This window comes from Mercenaria mercenaria, chromosome 3 (genome assembly GCF_021730395.1).
Source record: "Mercenaria mercenaria strain notata chromosome 3, MADL_Memer_1, whole genome shotgun sequence".
In the NCBI taxonomy this organism is placed as follows: Eukaryota; Metazoa; Mollusca; class Bivalvia; order Venerida; family Veneridae; genus Mercenaria; species Mercenaria mercenaria.
In genome coordinates this window covers 55,129,664-55,151,600 of record NC_069363.1, presented here as the reverse complement: position 1 = coordinate 55,151,600, position 21,937 = coordinate 55,129,664, and the positions used below count along the sequence as shown (strand labels likewise).

Sequence of the window (21,937 nt, the reverse complement as noted above, 5' to 3'; positions counted from 1 at the left end):
ACACTGGTAATGTTTCAGATATTGAGTATCTCAAAGGCCATAAATCCAGAGACTTGAAGGATTTAACTGATTATCAAAGTTTGCCGAGTCATAATTCTCAAAAACACTGTGATCCAGTTTGTTGAACAATGAACAACAACTACTGTAGTTAAAGAGCGGACACCATCAATTTTCACAAATTCAAGGGCCGTAACTCCAGACCATCTGGGACAAGCCATCTACCGGTTTGGCAGAATATGGCAGAGGCATTATGCCCTTAAAATATTGTGGTTAAATTTGTATAAGTATTGCTCAAGTTTTAGCGCAGACAACTTCAGTGAACGCTGCCCTCCACAGCAGGTGATCACATATGCCAAGTTTTCACAGGCTAGTAAAAGGGTCATAAGCTCATAACTTCACACTGATGATGCATACTAAATTTCCTTTCAAATGAACATACTTTTTGGAGTTGAGTGCATAAGAAAGTGCTACAGACTAACAGAAAGTTTAACCACAATATGTCTCCCAGTTCTCTGATATAAAAGAGATGACAAAACTAAATACAGAGAATAATTTGCAGTTATATCCCTACCATTAGGATATAAAATATACACCTGGCTATTCAAAAACTATACATGGAGGCTGAATTGTGTTTGGAGACCTTCGATCACCGCCAATATAGTAACTACTTCCTTGAAGAGATACCCAAATGGGTAACCACTGATGACTATAAATCAACTTATGGTACACACATTTATCTCCCCTTAAACATTAAACGGACACATGTTTTTCTTGTACTTAAAATTTAATTCTACTGTTTTCCTTTGATAATAATTATACAATACAAACAAGTTTATCCGCAATAAATAAATATACGTTGAGTCAATTCCAGAATGTAATTGAGAAAAACAGCTTTCACAGTATAAGCACGGCTTTGGCATTATAATGTTTTAATGTTCTCAGCACTAAATATGACCTCACAGGATGGAATTCGACCTATTTTAAGGATGGGTATTAGCTGATCACTGTGGCAACTACTCCTGCGCTCCCCACTGCGGAACCTGAAAGCAAGAAGACAACAGTTACATACAACAGTCTCCAACATTAAGGCTTTTACATAGTTCAGAAGAATCTTATCTGTATTTTCTCTAATGTGTAACTTTTAAATTGATCATACATGTATGTTCAGTTACATGTTACTCTCCATTACTTGTGAAATTGCAAATACGTTTTCAATTACACCCAATAAAGACAGCAATTTCTTCCTTAACCTTAAGCCTGCTGGCAGCAAGTGATTCTGCCTTTGCAACCAGTGCAGATCAATAACAACCTGCACGGACTGTTTGCTATTCAGTCAGTAATTTTCAGTGAACATCCCTTTGATAAACAAGTAGTACTGCCCAAATTGAATATTGGATCAGTCCATTTTAGAAATTTAGCAGGGTAAAGATTAAATAGCAAATGTGTGCAAGATGCAACAGCTTCTAATTTTTGTAACACATTTAAATGTTATGTTCACAGAAAAGCACTGATGACAATAATCTCTTGCACTAAGAAAATACATGTCAAAACCAGCACTTAATTATCAGCATAATCTTTTGAAAGTATAAAAATAATAAAAGCAACATCTGTCATATTCTGTCCACATCAGGACAGTTGTCACCTTATATTCAAATGATTACAGACAGTTGAATAAACGTAAGTAATACCTCAGTATTTTTAGCACTTATTTTTTTCTCTATATTCATTGCCAGCACCTGGGACCTGAATGCCAGGTTTTTAGTCTTCTCTATAACCTGCTGGTATGGTGACACTGCCTGTGTTCCCATGACAACGTGTCCCTGAAAACATAATACCTGGATTTAAATATCACGAAATAGTAAATTAGTATGTAATATCATGTCTAATCAAGATAAAACTATTTTACATAATACTAAAATCAGCTCTTTATCAGACATGTTAACTTCAGTTTAACATCAATATGTAACTATGAAATCATCAATATTCATGGATTTCTTGGTTCAGTCGATACTGAAAATTTAATCCTAAGGAACATGTAAAATTCCCATTTATTTTATATTCAGAACTTAAAATTCATGAAATTGTATCTCCAGGAAATAACCATTTTGACCAAAGCCATGAACTTAAATGATATAAAAGTAATCATCTTCAAAACAGATGCAAATCTAGGCCTAAGTATTAAACATGTTTTAATTACATTTAAATTTATTTTCATAGTGCATTCTGTTCCATCATGACTTTTTACTGTTTATGTTTAATATTTCAATTTAACTGAAATCATGTCAGACTGACAATGGTATGACTTTTAAAAAATGACCAATTAAAGCTGGACATCTGAAAAGAGACAGGGTGCCACATGATAAAGAAAGGGGTATTTACCCGAACATGAATTGGACAGAACAATATAACCTTCAATTGTTAATATTTTCTAGAGATGCACTTCTATCTACACATACCAGTTTTGAATCTATTTTAGCATCTAAGCGAGCGTTCCGTATCAAGTTTACAATCCATCTTTCAGCATCTTCAGGAGTCATGTTTAACTTGCTAGCCAGCATGCTGCAATATACAGGTATCAGTGCAAGTACTATCAATAGATATCACAAGTGTTCTACAAACCTTCTCCACAAAAAACGAAACATTCTGAATACTGATAATACTGTGCAAAATTGTGAAGACTTTTTTTTCTTTGGCAAGAATTCGTATTTGGATATTTATATTGTTCAAAAATCTGAAGACCATTTTTCTAGCAAGAATTCATTTTTAAGTCCTTGGCTCATTTTTTCCCTATGGCTTGTGTTATTTTCCCCTGGGATTAAAATTAAAAAATTTTCCCCTGGGATTAAGATTATAAAATTCTCCCCTGGGATTAAGATTATAAAACTTAATTAGGAGACCAGTCTCTAAACTCGAGATCTGATTGGTTGTTTCTGAGTACAAACTGAAAAGTGACCAATAGCAAAATAGCATACCGAGACTGGTTCAGTTTTGTAATCTTGCAGCTAGTGAGGTTTCTCCTTGTGCCGATTATCTCTTTGTAAAACATAATACACTTGTCTTAAGAATATATTAAATGCACACACAAAGGTTTTGATCAGCGGAAAGTATGTCAAAGCTTGCAAAATACCGCAAACCTTCAAACAAGAGGACCATGATGGTCCTGAATCGCTCACCTCTTCCCACATGACCCAGTTTTGAGTATTTTTTCTATTATCTGACATAGTGACCTAGTTTTTGAGCTCATGTGACCCAGTTTTGAACTTGACCTAGACATTATCAAGATAAAAACTCTGACCAATTTTCATGAAGATCCATTGAAAAATATGGTCTCTAGAGAGGTCACAAGGTTTTTCTATTATTTGACCTACTGACCTAGTTTTCAAAGGTACGTGACCCTGTTTTGAACTTTATCTAGATATCATCAAGGTGAACAGTCTCACTAATTTTCATGAAGATCTCATGAAAAATATGGCCTCTAGAGAGGTCACAAGGTTTTTCCATTTTTATACCTACTGGCCTAGTTTTTGACCGCACGTGACCCAGTTTCAAAACTGACCTAGATATCATCAAGTTGAACATTCTGATCAATTTTCATCAAGATCCATTGAAAAATATGGCCTCTAGAGAAGTCAAAAGATTTTAATAATTTTAGACCTACTGACCTAGTTTTTGACTGCAGTTGACCCAGTTTCGAACTTGACCTAGATATCATCAAGATGAACATTCAGACCAACTTTCATACAATTCCCATGAAAAGTATGGCCTCTAGAGAGGTCACAAGGTTTTTTTATTACTTGACCTACTGACCTAGTTTTTTAAGGCACGTGACCCACTTTCAAATTTGACCTAGACATCATCAAGATGAACATTCTGACCAATTTTTATGGAGATCCATTCACAAGTATGGCGTCTAGAGAGGTCACAAGGTTTTTCTATTTTTAGACCTACTGACCTAGTTTTTGACCGCACTTGACCTTGTTTCGAACTTGACCTAGATATCATCAAGATGAACATTCAGACCAATTTTCATACAGATCCCATGAAAAATATGGCCTTTAGAGAGGTCACAAGGTTTTTCTATTATTTGACCTTCTGACCTAGTTTTTGAAGGCACGTGGCCCACTTTCGAACTTGACCTAGATATCATCAAGATGAACATTCAAACCAACTTTCATACAGATCCCATAAAAAATATGGCCTCTAGAGAGGTCACAAGGTTTTTCTATTATTTGACCTAGTTTTTGACGGCATGTGACCCACTTTCAATCTTGACCTAGATATCATCAAGGTGAACATTCTGACCAATTTTCATGAAGATCTCATGAAATATATGGCCTCTAGAGAGGTCACAAGGTTTTTCTATTTTTAGACCTACTGACCTAGTTTTTGACCGCACGTGACCCAGTTTCGAACTTGACCTAGATATCATCAAGACGAACATTCAGACCATCTTTCATACAAATCCCACAACAAATATGGCCTTTAGAGAGGTCACAAGGTTTTTCTATTATTTGACCTACTGACCTAGTTTTTGAAGGCACGTGACCCAGTTTCGAACTTGACCTAGATATCATCAAGGTTAACGTTCTGACCAATTTTCATGAAGATCTTGTGAAATATATGGCCTCTAGAGAGGTCACAAGGTTTTTCTATTTTTAGACCTACTGACCTAGTTTTTGAAGGCACGTGACCCAGTTTCGAACTTGACCTAGATATCATCAAGGTGAACATTCTGACCAATTTTCATGAAGATCTTGTGAAATATATGGCCTCTAGAGAGGTCACAAGGTTTTTCTATTTTTAGACCTACTGACCTAGTTTTTGACCGCACATGACCCAGTTTCGAACTTGACCTAGATATCATCAAGATGAACATTCTGACCAACTTTCATAAAGATCCCATGAAAAATGTGACCTCTAGAGTGGTCACAAGCAAAAGTTTACGGACGGACGGACGACGCGCGATCACAAAAGCTCACCTTGTCACTTTGTGACAGGTGAGCTAAAAATGGAGTATGTAACTCTTACTTGATACTGATACACTCATGTATTCTACAAAAAGTCTCAAATATCAACAATCTTGCATTCTCTATGAAGTCTTCTAAACACGCCACCAAGAAGAAATCATTCATCAGCACCTGAAACATTTCATTTTGAGTATAAATATTTATAAACTGTTCCGTTTAAAGATATTCTAGCAAAAACTATGTTTCAATAACTTTTTCTGTAAAACTTAGGAACAAGAAGGGTAAGTTCAAGCAACGTTGAATTAATGATAGGCAATCTACAAAACATTGTAACTGGTTTCCTGATCAAAAAGTATCTATTTTTCAAGAGTTACTAGTTCTCCGAATTTCTGACATACTATCTACACAAAAAAATGACTTTGGGTTGTTTTCTGTCATATCAATTTTCAACATTTGCCCTTGTCATGGGCTCAAACTCTAGGACCCTTGATTGGAATTAAAGTGTTTTTCTAAAGTTAACAAACTGGTCACAAAATGGAACTTCTAAAATTTAACTGGTTAGCGATTTTAGCCGACTTGCCTTAGTTTTAAGCTCCATTACAAATCTGTTGTCTCACTTTTAAAACATTTTGAATATCAAAGAGAAGGCTTTAAGATGCAATAAAGCTGTACTCACGGATTCACATTCTCTCAGCTTTTTCTGGGCTCCATCAAAGTCAAAATGGACATACAGACATTCTACAAACTCTGTGATAGGATCTTTGTAGGTGTACGACTCCTGTAATAGTTATTATACTAAGGCGTGACTGACATAGATCAATACTCATGTTTCTGTTACGTAAAATCTTTCTACATTTCTCATATTTAAGAAAAAAAACAAACTTCTTTTCCTTTCTTACAAGACTTAGTGTTATTTTCTATACAATAATCTCTGAAACTGTATATGAGAATTTTTATAGTGAACAGTAATATTATCCACCTTCAGAAAACTGCTACTTTACTGGAGAAAATAAAATAATTATCATACTAACGCATCTACAGTAACTGTGGCTTCTGAGTATTTTGTTTGTTTGTTTTTGTTGGGTTTAACATCGCACCGACACAATTGCAGGTCATATGGCGACTTCCCAGCTTTGATGGTGGAGGAAGACCCAAGGTTCCCCTCCGTACATTATTTCATTATGAGCGGGCACCTGGGTAGAACCACAAACCTTCCGTAAGCCAGCTGGATGGCTTCCTCACGTGAAAAGTTCAATGCCCTGAGTGAGGCTTGAACCCACATCGGTGAAGAGCAAGTGATTTGAAGTCAGCGACCTTAATCACTCGGCCACAGAGGCCCTGAGGCTTCTGAGTAAGTTAACAGGATTCATATAAATAAACTGATGTTACTGTCCTACACAAAACATAATGAAACTATAATAACATGACTGTGTACGACGACCCCATGTTTTCAGTTACAAATGTTTAAGTGAACTACAATCACACTATACAAACCTGTTGGATAACTTTGACCAGATCTTTGAGAACAGTTCTTCGTCTAGTTTTGTTAGTAATGACAGCTGTAGTCAGGTATCGGAGTATGTGAGGGCACATGGTCTGTATAGCATTCAGATACAGTTGTGAGTACAGAAACATGTCAATGATCAGGTCACGACCTTTTGGATGATTGAAGAATACAAACAAACTCCAGTGGATCAGCCAGGTACGTTGTTGCAGAGATAACAAAGCACTTCCAAATGTCTGCAATGAAAACAGGTATATTCAAGATTATGACAGACTTTCAAGGATAAAATTCACGCAATTCAAGAACTTCAAGGTCTGTATAAACATTGGCTATTCACCAAACATAACAAAAACCTCAGTATGTTATATCGGTATAACTCTTAACCAGCTATGAATTTCTATTGTAAATTTTGAAAAGGGATTAGCCACAATAAAGCTTTATTAGAAACAAACATATATGTAATACATTAACAGTATTATTTGTGTGGTACTAGTTTTCATTGACCTCAAGACTGCACTGTGCATAATAAACAAATATATAACCCCCCATCACCCCCTCCCCACACCACAAGAGTTCTGTCAGCTCCTTTTTTGGTGGGAAGCATGATGGGGGGGCTTTAAATGTAGATTGCTGCAGCATAATGTCTCATCACCACCTGCGTATCTTCCAAATTTCAAGTCAATACCTTTCATTGTTTTTAGGTTATGCTCTGGACACAAATATCAAAATATGATGGGCAAATTTGACCTTGACCTTTGACCTACCACCCTGGTTCATGCATTCTGCTTATCACCTCATCACCACCTACCTACATCCCAAGTTTGAAGTCAATACCTTGAACGGTTAATAAGTTATGCTCTGAACACTAAATATGATGTACAGATTTTACTTGAGCTTTCTCAGGAATCTAAAACGTGTACTACATAAATAGATTACTTACATTTGCCTCTATCACTTCTTTGAGTCTGTTCAGATCTTCTAGCGCTGTGTCCCAGTTTTGCATGAGAATCTCTGAAGCTAACTTCCCCCATAATGCATTCAAGTAATTTCTGTCATTTGGTGGTAGCTGAAAAACGCAATTGTTTAATCTGTTACTTTTATACATATCACAAGAGAACATGAAAATATGCAGGACTCTGGAGACACTTTCGAAATATCTTTTAATACTTATTATTTAATAAATTCCTGCAACACACAACAAAGAACATGTTTTTTTCCACGCTGTTAAGTAGGCATATTTACAACAGTTCAAGAATATTTCAAGAAATCAAGATTCTGGTTAAGCATCAAAATTAAGCCAAAAAGGGACTCCATAACTCAACAAAGACTCCACGAAAAACCAGTAGTAGATGAAACATACTGCGATTCTAAGACTAACAAACAAGAGGTATGTTCTAGGATTCTAACAAAACAAGAGGACCATGATGGTCCTGAATCGCTCACCTCTTCCCACATGACCCAGTTTTGAGTATGACGTCGTTTTTTTCTATGATTTGACATAAAGACCAAGTTTTTGAGCTCATGTGACCCAGTTTTGAACTTGACCTAGATATTATCAAGATAAAAATTCTGACCAATTTTCATGAAGATCCATTGAAAAATATGGTCTCTAGAGAGGTCACAAGGTTTTTCTATTATTTGACCTATTGACCTAGTTTTCGAAGGTATGTGACCCTGTTTTGAAATTTACCTAGATATCATCAAGGTGAACAGTCTCACTAATTTTCATGAAGATCTCATGAAAAATATGGCCTCTAGAGAGGTCACAAGGTTTTTCTATTTTTATACCTACTGGCCTAGTTTTTGACCGCACATGACCCAGTTTCGAAACAGACCTAGATATCATCAAGGTGAACATTCAGATCAATTTTCATGAAGATCCATTGAAAAATATGGCCTCTAGAGAGGTCTGAAGATTTTTCTAATTTTAGACCTACTGACCTAGATTTTGACCGCAGTTGACCCAGTTTCAAACTTGACCTAGATATCATCAAGATGAACATTCAGACCAACTTTCATACAATTCCCATGAAAAGTATGGCCTCTAGAGAGTTTTTTTATTATTTGACCTCCTGACCTAGTTTTTGACGGCACGTGACCCAGTTTCTAACTTGACCTAGATATCATCAAGGTGAACATTCCGACTATTGTCACTAATTTTCATGAAGATCTCATGAAAAATATGGCCTCTAGAGAGGTCACAAGGTTTTTCTATTTTTATACCTACTGGCCTAGTTTTTGACCGCACATGACCCAGTTTCGAAACTGACCTAGATATCATCAAGGTGAACATACTGACCAATTTTCATGAAGATCTCATGAAATATATGGCCTCTAGAGAGGTCATAAGGTTTTTCTATTTTTAGACCTACTGACCTAGTTTTTAACCGCACGTGACCCAGTTTCAAATTTGATCTAGATATCATCAAGATGAACATTCAGACCAACTTTCATACAGATCCCATGAAAAATATGGCCTTTAGAGAGGTCACAAGGTTCTTCTATTATTTGACCTACTGACCTAGTTTTTGATGGCACGTGACCCAGTTTTGAACCTGACCTAGATATCATCAAGGTGAACGTTCTGACCAATTTTCATGAAGATCTTGTGAAATATATGGCCTCTAGAGAGGTCACAAGGTTTTTCTATTTTTAGACCTACTGACCTTGTTTTTGAATGCACGTGACCCAGTTTCGAACTTGACCTAGAATTTACCAAGATGAACATTCTGACCCATTTTCATAAAGATCCCATGAAAAATGTGACCTCTAGAGATGTCACAAGGAAAAGTTTACGCACGGACGGACAACGGACACTGCGCGATCACAAAAGCTCACCTTGTCACTTCGTGACAGGTGAGCTAAAAAGGTACATTCTATGATTCTAATGAACAAATGGTATATACCGGTAGTGGGATTCTAACACACTTGAGGTACAGACTAGGATCCTAAAGAACAAGAGTGTACGTACCAGGATTCTAACAAAGTAGAGATATTCAGCTGCTGCAGAATAATTACCACATTCATACTGAAACTTGGCATAGTTGTACAGAGTATCAATCATTTCTGCTTTAAACTGAAACAAAGAAAATCTTGTTACGAAACAAACTGCAAATAAACTGTAAATTAATACAAAATTCTGTAGTGAAAAATATGATCAGGATTTAGTTAATTATTTCTTCATTAATGCATATCTAAGAGTTATTTCCATGGTCAGTATGATCAAAGACAAGTTTATTCTACTCTTCCATGTTTTGTACCCAAAGTCTTTAAACAATGTGTAGTAAACAAAAATGAAACTTGAAGGAGCCATAAATAGCAACACCAGCTGAATATTTTTCTGTGACTATCTTGAGTTTAACATTGCTTTTTCATTCTACTAATAAATTTCAGTTCTTGTCTTCATGTAACTGATGTTATGTATCAGCTTTGAAGAGAATACAATGTACTAAGATCAGATTGTGAAAGACATACAGCCAAACTAAAGGTCAAACATTAGACTACTAAACGGAATGTCAGGACCTCTCTGCTATGTCAGCCATTCTACATCACTAAAAGTGCTTTAATCTTGTAAGTGTGTATCAGTAGCTTTAACTTGTTTTGAATGAACAAATTTAACTTACCCCGTGTTCTTTGTATAAGTAATCAGACAGCTGTCTTCCATCTCTGAAATGAAAGACACATACATCAACATACTTTGACCTAGTCAGTCTCACAGACCATCTACAACATTACTTCCCCTTTTAAACACACAGAGGTCATACCATTCTCCCTTTTAAAACAAAAACAAATCACATGCTATACTGATAAGAGAAGCCATGGAAAATACAAGAAACACAAATTTTCTTCTTCTAAGTTTGACCAAAATCAGAATAAACAAAACCCACATATAAAATTCTTAAAGGGACTGGATTCCAGATCGTTCGACAACAACAAAAAGAATATTTTTTTAGATATCTGGAAATAAATGTAAATATTTCTTAAGGCTTTAAAACTTAATTCCTGACAAACTATATGTTATGGAAACACATGAGAATTTGCTGTTTTTACTACCGGTACTTTTTTTGATAAAAATTGTAAAGCATTTGACGCTTCACTCCAGGTAAACTGCCTCGATTATGAATATGTATATTTTGAAGTCATAATTCACTAATTCCACCATAGTGCTATTTGTTATGGCGACGGGCAAAAGTCTTTATTGCTACAGCAGTCCGGAGTTCGATTCCCGACCCAGTCATCTTTTTTTCTTGATTTGAAGCAGAACTCATATTCTAATGTTCATAAAATGATCAAACTTCAATTTGAAAGAAAGATTATTTAAGCCAGATCTGGAGGTCAGTGTCTTTAATAAAATAATTTAACTACACTTTTTTGCAATCACTATATTCTTGTATTGTGTGCACTCTTTTCATTTACTGTAGATATTTATGGCTATCTACAAGTAATTAATAAGATCTATCAGTAGTCTAGTCATGTGGAACAGCCAGAGTTGGTGAACAACACTTATTGGTTTATTCAATTATATTACTGCCTGAAACTTTAAATGAGCCGCGCCATGGGAAAACCAACATAGTGGCTTTGCGACCAGGATGGATCCAGACCAGCCTGCGCATCTGCGCAGTCTGGTCAGGATCCATGCTGTTCGCTAACAGTTTCTCTAATTCCATTAGGCTTTGAAAGCAAACAGCATGGATCCTGACCAGACTGCGCGGATGCGCAGGCTGGTCTGGATCCATGCTGGTCGCAAACCCACTGTGTTGGTTTTCTCATGGCACGGCTCAAATTACTTCATCGTCATTCATGGAAGTATGTGAGTTCATGTTGGTCATTTCTTCAGCAATTTTCACGAATACTGTTATATAAATTATATACATATCTCTCATTCTGTGGTTTGGCTTTAGACTATGCATTATTTTGCAGTGACATTAACTTGCAGGTTTCAAATATTTAAGATAAAATGCATATCCTGATCGCTCATCAGATTTAATATAGTTGAGGCTACCATGAAACCAACAAAATTTAGTCCCCAAAATATTAAAGTTTAACAGTACATTTGTATTAGGCTTTTCCCACCTGTAAAGTTATCTCTGATAAAAGGAGGTAGCCCCAAACCAAAAAAGCATGTTTTTTCTACATGTCTTAAGTTAAAAGTTCCCATTTTTTATGATTTTTTAAAGTTTTGAGTTTTTTTGCTATTCTACAGTATACTACAGTTTTGCTTCTTTGTTAGCATTCAGAATGCAAAAATGGCCTGCAGTATAATTATGTACTTTACCTTGAACTTTGCATTTGTCTCATCACCTCTGGATCTTCAAAGATTTTTGTGATCAATTCTGTCTCTGCTTGCAAAGACTTAAGCTGTGTCACTACATTTCCTCTCTTAGCAAAGAATGCTGAAAAGTAATACATTTTTTTCTTGAACATTAAAACAATAAATTCAAAACTCATACAACACAAGCCCTTTTACAGCCCTTTAAAAGACTGTGGTACAAGGCAGCCATTTCACCCTAGCATTGCTCAATGGTATGAAAGTAAGAGTGAATTAGTTAACACTGGTGAAGTTACACTTCATGTCATTTACAAAGAATTATTATAAGTTTCTCCCCTTGCTTGTGTAATGAAATGAACACCTCAGTGTTTTTGGTACAGCAGAAGACAGCTTGGCCTAACATGAAAATAACATTGCTATGCAAATTACAATACAGCAATATTTGAGCCATGCCATGAGAAAACCAACATAGTGGGTTTGCGACCAGCATGGATCCAGACCAGCCTGCGCATCCGCGCAGTCTGGTCAGGCTCCATGCTGTTCGCTAACAGTTTCTCCAATTCCAATAGGCTTTAAAAGCGAACAGCATGGAGCCTGACCAGACTGCGCGGATGCGCAGGCTGGTCTGGATCCATGCTGGTCGCAAACCCACTATGTTTGTTTTCTCATGGCACGGCTCATTTATACTATGAGAATTGTAACATTGCTACTTGTATATTTATGTTATATTAACTATAATAAGGCTAAATTTGTGTACATAAATTTAGCTCAGTGACATCATTAAGAACAAAAAATCCACAATTTTGGCTATTTCAAGGGCCATAACTCTGTAATAAATGCGAAGATTCTCAGGAAGAATACCAAGTGTGCAAGGACACATCATGATAAAGACTCAAACAAAGTTTCAAGAATTTACATCAAATACTTTTTGAGCTAGGCACATAATTAGGTGAAAATGTGCATTTTTATACTATTTCAGGGCCCATAACTTTAAAATAGGGGGTGGAGCCAGCCAAAAAATAAAAGGTGTGCAAGTTTATTTCATGATAAAGACTTATGCAAGTTTTCAACCATTTATATTAAATACTTTTTGAGCTAGGTGCATCACAAGATGAAAATGTACATTTTTGACTATTTCAGGGGCCATAACTCTGAAAATAGGGGGCGGACCAAAATAAAAAATAGGAGGTGCACATGCATATATCATGATTAAGACTTATTCAAGGTTTCATGAATCTATATCAAATACTTTTTGAGCTAGGCGTGTCACAAGGTGAAAATGTGCATTTTTGACTATTTCAGGGGCCATATCTCTGAAAATAGGGGGCGGAGCCAGATAAAAAATAGGAGGTGCCCAAGTTCATATCATGATAAAGACTCATGCAAGGTTTCATCAATTTACATCAAATATTTTTTGAGCTAGGCGCGTCACAAGGTGAAAATGTGCATTTTTGACTATTTCAGGGGCCATAACTCGGAAAATAGGGGGTGGAGCCAGACGAAAAATAGGAGGTGCACAAGTTCATATCATGATAAAGACTCATGCAATGTTTCATCAATTTATATCAAATACTTTTTGAGCTAGGCGCGTAACGAACCTCGGACGGACGGACGCACAGACAAGACCAAATCTATATGCCTCCACCACTCATGGGGGGGGGGGGGGGGGGGGGGGGGCAAAGCTCCAGATAAGATGCATATTTGCGTAAATACGTTTTGAAATTTACAAAAAATGCATTTAAAATCAAACCTACGCGTACTGATACGCATTGAAAAAACGGGATACGTATTTTACTCGATTTAAGTGCGTAATCCAATTTTATCGTAAATCAAGCACATCCTTTTTGTAATCGAGTACAACAAACAAAATGGTGTCTCATAAAAGCAAACGCAAACGATATCGTAAAATAATGCCATTTTCTTCTTCAAGTATATTAGTGTGTGACAAGAGATGACTCGGACAATGCCTATCGCTAAGCACGTGATCTATGATATATAATGGGTAACTGTTGAAAAAGCCGAAGCACATACATGTTGGTGTTTCTGAAAAAAACATTGACAGTCAAAGTATCACTGGCTGTTGATATATCGCAGTGGTCAGTAACTGAAATTAAGATGTAGTGTAAGATGTAATGTATGCAGTAAACTAAATGTTAAAACTATTTGAATGAAGGCTCAAGATATTCAGGAAAACAGCATTGGTCGACAAAGGCACTTCAGCGGAGCACATGAATATCAGAAAATTATACAAACAGTTATCATTATTACCCTTTTAAATGATTTCGAATTCTGAAATACAATTTAGAATTCTAAAATACCCTTTTGAAAAAACATCTAGGAGTAAAATACCCTTTGAAAAAAAAACTAGGGGGTAAAATACCCTTTAACCTAAAATCTTATCTGGAGCTCTGGGGGGAGCAAAAAAAAACAACAAATTTTACTGACTTGCTGGAACTTCCTGATCTGGATACAATGTTTTATGGACATCCATAGCAAAATCCACCATGTTAGTGTTGCTCAGAAGATCCAGTTTTCCTTTCAACATTTCCTTCTCATCGTACAGCTGTAGAATAAATGAAACACTGTAAAATACCAATCATTTTGAGGTCAAAAGAGGTTGAGTATAATGCCTAGACATGGTTTCCATCAATGTAAACATATAATATATGGAAAATGACTATGGAGCAGTGAGCCTGGGTACTCAAGCTGTAAACTATAAACACAATAGTAAAACACTGAAGTATAGACTAGTACAAATGACAAACTTACATTAAAGTTATTTCTGTTGACATACATGTAGTTTGAGTATAATGAAATAAAAATCTTTTAACATTGTAGCTTATTTTTCATCTAAAATTGACAGTAACCTGCACAGACTTTACACATTATTCTTGTAAAATTTTCATCATAGTATTAAGATTTATGCCAGAAACACCTGCTTCTTGAAATGATGTATAAAAGAAGTCTAAAAGCAGAATGCATGCAAAATGCTAAGAAAGTAGCTTCTTACATAAAAAAAGAAAAAAAAAACAGAATTTAAAAAATACCAGGGATTTTTTCCCCCAGATTTTTGGGCTGGTACCAGTTCCAGTAAAATGGGGAAAATGTGTCGTAAATTAGAGTTGGGGAAAAAAGAAACCGATGCAGAGTTACTACTAGCTGCGGATGGGGCAGCAGCTGCAGGTGTGATACTCAAGGGTTTTGGGGGTGACTGGTGCTGGTAGTGGAAATATTTGGTGTAAGCCTGACACATTTGGCATAATGGGATGGCTTAATTTATGATCTGATATTTTATAGCTGCCATCCCTCTAATCGGCGGATAGGAAATGACGTCAACATGACGCCGGCTTCCCTTAAATTTTGCAATGTATGATATTCGCTGTAACAGGTATGATGACGCTAAATGTAAACTTGCCCTTTTCAAGTGAATAGGGTCTAGCAAATATTCACTTTCTTTTGAGAAGTGAATAGTTTCTTTGTAATATATATTTTTTTAGCTAATCCTGAATTCATAATTTGAGCTGACGCTTTGAGGCTTTGCCTATTTCATAGGAAGTGACTAGGGATCCGGTAACTGGACCTCTAAACTCAAAGTCTAGAGGTCCTGTTATGAGTCTAGAGGTCCGGTTACTGGACCTCTAGACAACCCGTACATGGCAGGCTAGATATCAGGTAATCATATGAATACTGAGAATTGTATTTACATGAATTGTTGAATTCGTTTTACTACTTGAGTAAATAAATAACGGTGACTACCGGAAATCGCTGTTAAAATTTCATATTCAATATGCCTCAAACCCGAGTGACAGCTAATTATACATAAAATATTTACAAAAATAAACGTAATAATGGCAACTTTATGACAACTAATCATAATTTTTAACAGCAATTCCCTTGTACACTAGTATTACAATACATAACAGTACATGTATATTGATTACCGGATCTCCAGACTCCGGGTCTAGAGGTCCGGTTACCGTTATTTATTTACTCAAGCAGTAAAACTAATTCAACAATTCATAAGGCTTAAGCACAATCCATACATGTCTTAAATACTAAAGAAAAAATTAGTTTAACATTTTTATTTATCAGTCCCGAGAAAAACAAGATTTTGATAAAAGCTTCCAATTACGGCGTACAAACTGCTATTATTTGTCGAATTTGCGATCGTATACAGTACAGCTAGCGCGGCACCTTCAAAAACCCTTCGACCCTCGCGGGTAAAAATTTTTTCGGGTGTTCAGTTGCGATGGCCGGACACCCGTCGGCCCTCGCGGTCATGAACACAGCGGTTCGCGGTGGACGGCCGCGAGGATTCGCAGTGTTCACGCGCGAGGGACCATCGCGGTCAACGTTTTATTTTAACATTAATTTTTTAACAGTATAAAGAAGTACTTAATTGTTAAATTTATCATCTATAATGTATTTATTATAAATATACAATGTATTTCATTTATTCAATTTACTCATCTACCTTTATCGGGCCTTGTTATCTACGTCCGATATTTTTAATGTTTTGATTTTAGTTGATTGCCATTGACGATTATATCTTTTTCAATAAATTATATCCAATTTGTAAACAATTGTGTGAAGGGATGTTTTACACACACATTGTATCAAATTATGACAGGTTGATTACATTCACAAGATTTTTTCATATAATTGCCTGAACACATGTCAAATTTTGACACGTTATCAGCGTATTTTAAATAAAAAGAGCTCACACATAATCGTAAGTGTTAATAACAAAGTAAACAAAATGACATAGCCAATAGAATTTTTTTATTTCTGTGTGAATATAATTTTGTTTTCTGTTTTCTCAACTGTTAACTAAAATCTAGAGGCAGCAAGACCACCATATGCATGTAAGAAATAATTAATCCGCCAATCCGACGGTACCAAGTAAGATGTATTATCTCAAAAGCGAATGTCAGAGAACTTTAGAACTCCTTATGTTATGAACATGTTTTTATTTATTTTTTTCACTTGTATTATCTTCAGGATTTGAGCAGTTGTTTCAGTATTATTACATACTGATTTTATTTATTTTGCAGGTACAGCCGTTGTCAAGAAACGTATACTTTTATATTCTGTTATATTTTTTTTCCGTTCCAATCTAGTGTTCTTATACTAACAATACCTAACAGTTATATTGTTTAGCACTTAACGGTTTATCTTTGTTATGAATTTGGCATAAAATTAAAAGATTATAATAGAGGTAAGTTGCTAGGTTTCTTTTTCTAATGAATTTATTTGCATTAACGACTATAAGTTATTTTACAATTAAAAAACGTTCTGTTTTGTAACGAATTTTTATTGCCAGTAACAACGTTCTGTTTGGTTCGAAAAAGTCTGCATGATAGTTTTTAAAAGTGCACAAGTTTTCCAAGTGAATCTGAACAGAAACAGTGTACATAGGTTCTCTTTGAATGTTTTTACAACTAAAGGTCCAGTGCTTAAGGTTCAATAATCAATAATCATTTTAATATATTTGTGTGAATTACAAGCTGATAAAATTTCAGTAATTTATTTTATTAAGGAATTAATGTAAAATGCTATGTTTGGTGAAAAGTTTAGTGGTCTTCGAAGGTACTGAGCACACATTCTGAATGTTGTTTTTCTTGTTTATTTCAGGTGAAGACTATGCAAGATTAGTGACTTATTAGTTTTCCTGCAATATTTTGCACAAGGAGTTTTTAACATTTTTCTTCCAATACACATTTACCTAACGTGTTCCCGTCATTGTTCTGTCCTTGCCATATTTGGCACATTTTTTATGCAGTATTAGTACTACAAGTATGTGGGCCTCTGACGAACTGGGAGATGAGACAAAAATGACGAACTGAGAAAAAACGGAGACATCTGGACACGGAATTAATTTTATTACCATTAAAATTATGAGCTATATATGGCAAGGCCAGAACAAGTAATGACAGGAACACGGAAAACGACGGAACGACAACTGGATGCACCACGACAAGTAACAGCACCGACAGGACATAATTGCGTCGAAAAAGCATAACGTCGAAGATACATTATTACGTCAGAGATATATAGCATCAGAGACAAATAACGTCGGATACATATAACGTCAGACATAAGTAACGTCAAAGATATACAACTATGATTTAGAAATATTGCCTAATGCAGCTTACATATACTACTAGCTTATACCTGTCTTTCTTTGAAATTGTTTGTGCTTACGTGACATCCAAAAGACTTCTCATTCAGATTGATATTTATGTTTCATCCAGTAGCTAAGGTCATTTGTAATGATATGAATGTATAAATATGAATTATCATCAATTTATTAGTATCGTTACTTTTTTGTGTTTTGTTTTTATATAATGGATATTTTACAGATGTTTGAATCTTCTTACAGTGTAACTACTCATGTTAAATGTTATTAAATGACAGGTTTTGTAATAGTTAATAAAGATAATAGGTAAGAGTAGATTTCTTGGAAGAACAGAGCACAAATAGCAGATTCAGAGCCCGCATTTGCAATGTAGAACCATAGCAAAAATAAAACCTTTTAAGTACACTGAACTCTAACATGTAAACTACTAAAAGCTCGAGGGGTAACGAAATGTGCAGCATCCTCCACCAACCATCACCACCCCATCAAAACCTACCATATGACGGAACTTCACTTCACAGTACAATATGTATAGACAAGTAGATCGACTCGAGCATCCAGAAAGACCAGAGAAAAAAAAACACAACAGAGATGACTCCAGAAACCCGAAGGCCCAGAGAAAAATAAACAACACTGAGACCACATAAAGAGAGTCTTTTTTCGGTCACCATATGGCATTTATGACTGTTTAATTAATAAATGAGCAAGAGGGTGTAAAATAACAGACTACATGTATGTCTATTTGTATTTGAACAAAAAATTCATATTCGTCTTCTTCTCAAGCAGCAAATTCGCCGCTCGCTTACGTTTACCTGTAATTAGAAACAAGAGCACCGCCTTGCGGGTGCTGACGCTCATCTGATTTTTTTTGTGTAATAGAAATATTGTCCTACCCATGATTTTCTAAGTCTAAAAAGGGCCATCATTCTTGCAAAAAGCAGGATAGAGTTATGTTTCTTGATGTACAGTGTCCACTTATGATGGTGAAAAACTGTTGCAAGTTTTAAAGCAATAGCTTTGATAGTTTATGAGAAAAGTTGACTTAAACATAATACTAAACCAAGAAAATGATTTTCTAAGTCCAAAAGGGGCAATAATTATTGCAAAAAGCAGGATGGAGTTATGTTGCTTGCTGTACAGGGTCAGCTTATGATGGTGAACAAGTGTTGCAAGTTTCAAAGCAATAGCTTTGATAGTTTAAGAGAAAAGTTGACCTAAACATAAAACTTAACCAAGAAATCTGATATTTTCTAAGTCCAAAAGGGGCCATAAATCTTGCAAAAAGCAGGACGGAGTTATGTTTCTTGCTATACAGGGTCAACTTATGATGGTGAACAAGTGTTGCAAGTTTTAAAGCAATAGCTTTGATAGTTAGGATAAAAGCTGACCTAAACATAAAACTTAACCAAGAAAACTGATTTTCTAAGTCCAAAAGGGGCAATAAATCTTGCAAAAAGCAAGATGGAGTTATGTTTCTTGATGTACAGGGTCTGCTTATGATGGTGAACAAGTATTCCAAGTTTCAAAGCAATAGCTTTGATAGTTTAGGAGAAAAGTTGACCTAAACATAAAACTTAACCAAGAAATCTGATATTTTCTAAGTACAAAAGGGGCCATAAATCTTGCAAAAAGCAAGATGGAGTTATGTTTCTTGCTATACAGGGTCAGCTTATGATGGTGAACAAGTATTCCAAGTTTCAAAGCAATAGCTTTGATAGTTTAGGAGAAAAGCTGACCTAAACATAAAACTTAACCAGGCAACGCCGACGCCGACGCCGACAACCGCTCAAGTGATGACAATAACTCATCATTTTTTTTCAAAAAATCAGATGAGCTAAAAATGCAACTGTTTCTATTGTTTACAGAAAAAGTACATGTAACTATTACAACAATATACGGAATTCCGAAAACGAAAGGTATGTACCTACGTCTCGTATATCATAAAAGTGTGTATTAAATATTCATCTAATAAGTAATGAAAATAATAAATCAAAGACTCGAGTAAAAAGTTTTGAAATACTATCAAATATATTCATCTTATCAAAGATTGTCATTAAATAAATTGTCAACAAATAAGATAGTTACTGTAATTATATTATTAAACATATTACGAACAAGTAACAATAATTATTTGATGGGTAGCAATCATAGAACAGTGTAAAGAAACTTAATAATTTCTAAACATCTGAAAACTGACAAACAAGCGAAACAAAACAGCGTATTACGTACCGTAATAAATAAAACAGTAAGAAACGGGTGTTAGTAAAACAGAATTTGTAAGGTATTTGTTAGAAGAGGTGCGAATAGCATAAAATTAACTCGACAATCGATTTAGAAATGAACAATAGGATCAAAGATCTATACGTTTGCAGTGACCTGAAAATAGAAATAAAACTGTTGAAACAAAACAAAGAATATGCAACTCTATTTAGATTTTACAGAAAATAAAAAACAATGTGATAATTACTATTACATATCATAACATCGCGACTGATTACGAGTATACGGACGAGGTATACATTCTAAATGATTAGTTAGTATATGCATAGACAATTTAAGCATTTATATTTATAAATTATGAGATGAATAATTCTTTCAAAAATTATTGAATGAACACCAGGTTTCCTCGCGGCCGACCACCACGGACCATCGCGTCCGTCCATCGCAACGCGCGGCATTCGCTGCCTCCGGCAATGACCATTCCTGAACACCCGAAATATCCGATATGACACCCGTCGCGGCGGACAGTAAAAACGAACACGCGAATTGGAATTGCGGCGACGGGTGTTCAAATGAAGGTGCCGCGCTAGCTGTACTGTATTTCTAAATACTTCTGTTTCCTGTGAGTTACAAGGAGAAAAATACGAGAACACAATATCATCTCCCGTTTTTAAAGACAAAATATAGTCTGCTCTTTGTAAATACAATTCTCAGTATTTATATTGATAACCGAACCTCTAGCCTGCCCTGTACCAGCTGTCTAGCGGTAACCTGACCTCAAGACTCCGGGCCTAAAGGTCCGGTTACTGGACTGCTAGCCACTGCCTATTTATCAGGTCGGAGACTTCCCCTGGATTGAGAGACAGTCTCTCGATCTAAACACTGTCTCTTGTTTGAAAGACAAAATGTCTTTCGATCGAAAGACTGTATTTAGCTTTTAAAAGTGTTGAAAAAAACATGAAATCATTATTAAAACAATAATTTCCTTACAGTTGCATTATCTATTCATTGAAACAACTTGTTATTTCAAGTAAACTTTACAAGAAACACGTTGTCATAGAAGTTTGTTTAAGCATTATAATGCTTAAGCAAAATTCCCAAATAATTGTGATTTTGAAAACTTGATAAAAGAAAGATAATTTTCTATATTTGAAATAAATTTGCGCATTCTAAAAAGAGAGTTTTAATTACTCTTTCATCGATTTTCATTGCTTAAGCTAATTTGAGACTTTCGATCGAAAGGCATTTTGTCTTTCGAACAAAAGACAATGTTTAGATCGAGAGACTGTCTCTCAATCCAGGGGAAGTCTCTGACCTGTTTATTATTGACTACCATCATAAACATAAATTGCATTGAATCTATAAAATACAATAAACTAGAATGTTCTTTATATAAACACAGACTAGTGGTTTCATATACAACAGAATCCCATGTTTATCACCTTGCAAAATTTTAGATATCAGTCATTGTTACACTCAACATCTACTATCCGAATACAGCTCAACTTCAACACACCCAATATGTCCATCTCGCTTTTAACATCACGGACGTAAATTACTTAAATTTTTACGTAAATATAAAACATGTGACTTACTTCCTTCACAGAAAGAAATTCTAGTAAAGGAAAGACCAAGTGCCGGTCCAAATATTGGCCCATCCGCGTGGTGAGGTCGAACTCCGCCATCTTTGCCGAAATTGATGCGAAACGCAAATTCGTATTTATCATATGTAACTAACACGTTATTTTTTTTTGACGTATTTTCCTGCAGATTTTTATACACATACATTGATTAAATTTTGTTTTTAGAAAAGTTGTTTGATGTAATTTAAAAAATCA

General features: G+C 35.4%; 1 protein-coding gene across 1 annotated transcript; it reads right to left on the bottom strand.

The window, feature by feature from the left end:
* Nucleotides 1-765: 765 nt before the first annotated feature.
* LOC128555638 (eukaryotic translation initiation factor 3 subunit E-A-like) lies at nt 766-21,854 on the bottom strand. Its single transcript, XM_053538610.1, has 12 exons — nt 21,695-21,854; nt 14,186-14,303; nt 11,747-11,864; nt 10,095-10,137; nt 9,443-9,547; nt 7,412-7,537; nt 6,462-6,707; nt 5,644-5,745; nt 5,029-5,138; nt 2,457-2,559; nt 1,689-1,820; nt 766-1,040 (listed from the first exon to the last, which is right to left on the bottom strand). Exons 1-12 carry the CDS (start codon nt 21,824-21,826, stop codon nt 1,014-1,016), a joined length of 1,362 nt encoding a protein of 453 aa, XP_053394585.1. The 5' UTR covers nt 21,827-21,854; the 3' UTR covers nt 766-1,013.
* Nucleotides 21,855-21,937: the final 83 nt, after the last annotated feature.

What these genes read in the sequence shown, in the direction of transcription:
- LOC128555638 (XM_053538610.1), bottom strand. Translation starts at nt 21,826, where the DNA reads ATGATAAATACGAATTTGCGTTTCGCATCAATTTCGGCAAAGATGGCG. An exon ending in AGATCAGGAAGTTCCAGCAA is followed by an intron (nt 11,865 to 14,185) that starts GTCAGTAAAATT and finishes ATTACTTTTCAG; the next exon opens with CATTCTTTGCTAAGAGAGGA. An exon ending in TGGTCAAAGTTATCCAACAG is followed by an intron (nt 5,746 to 6,461) that starts GTTTGTATAGTG and finishes TAACTATTACAG; the next exon opens with GAGTCGTACACCTACAAAGA.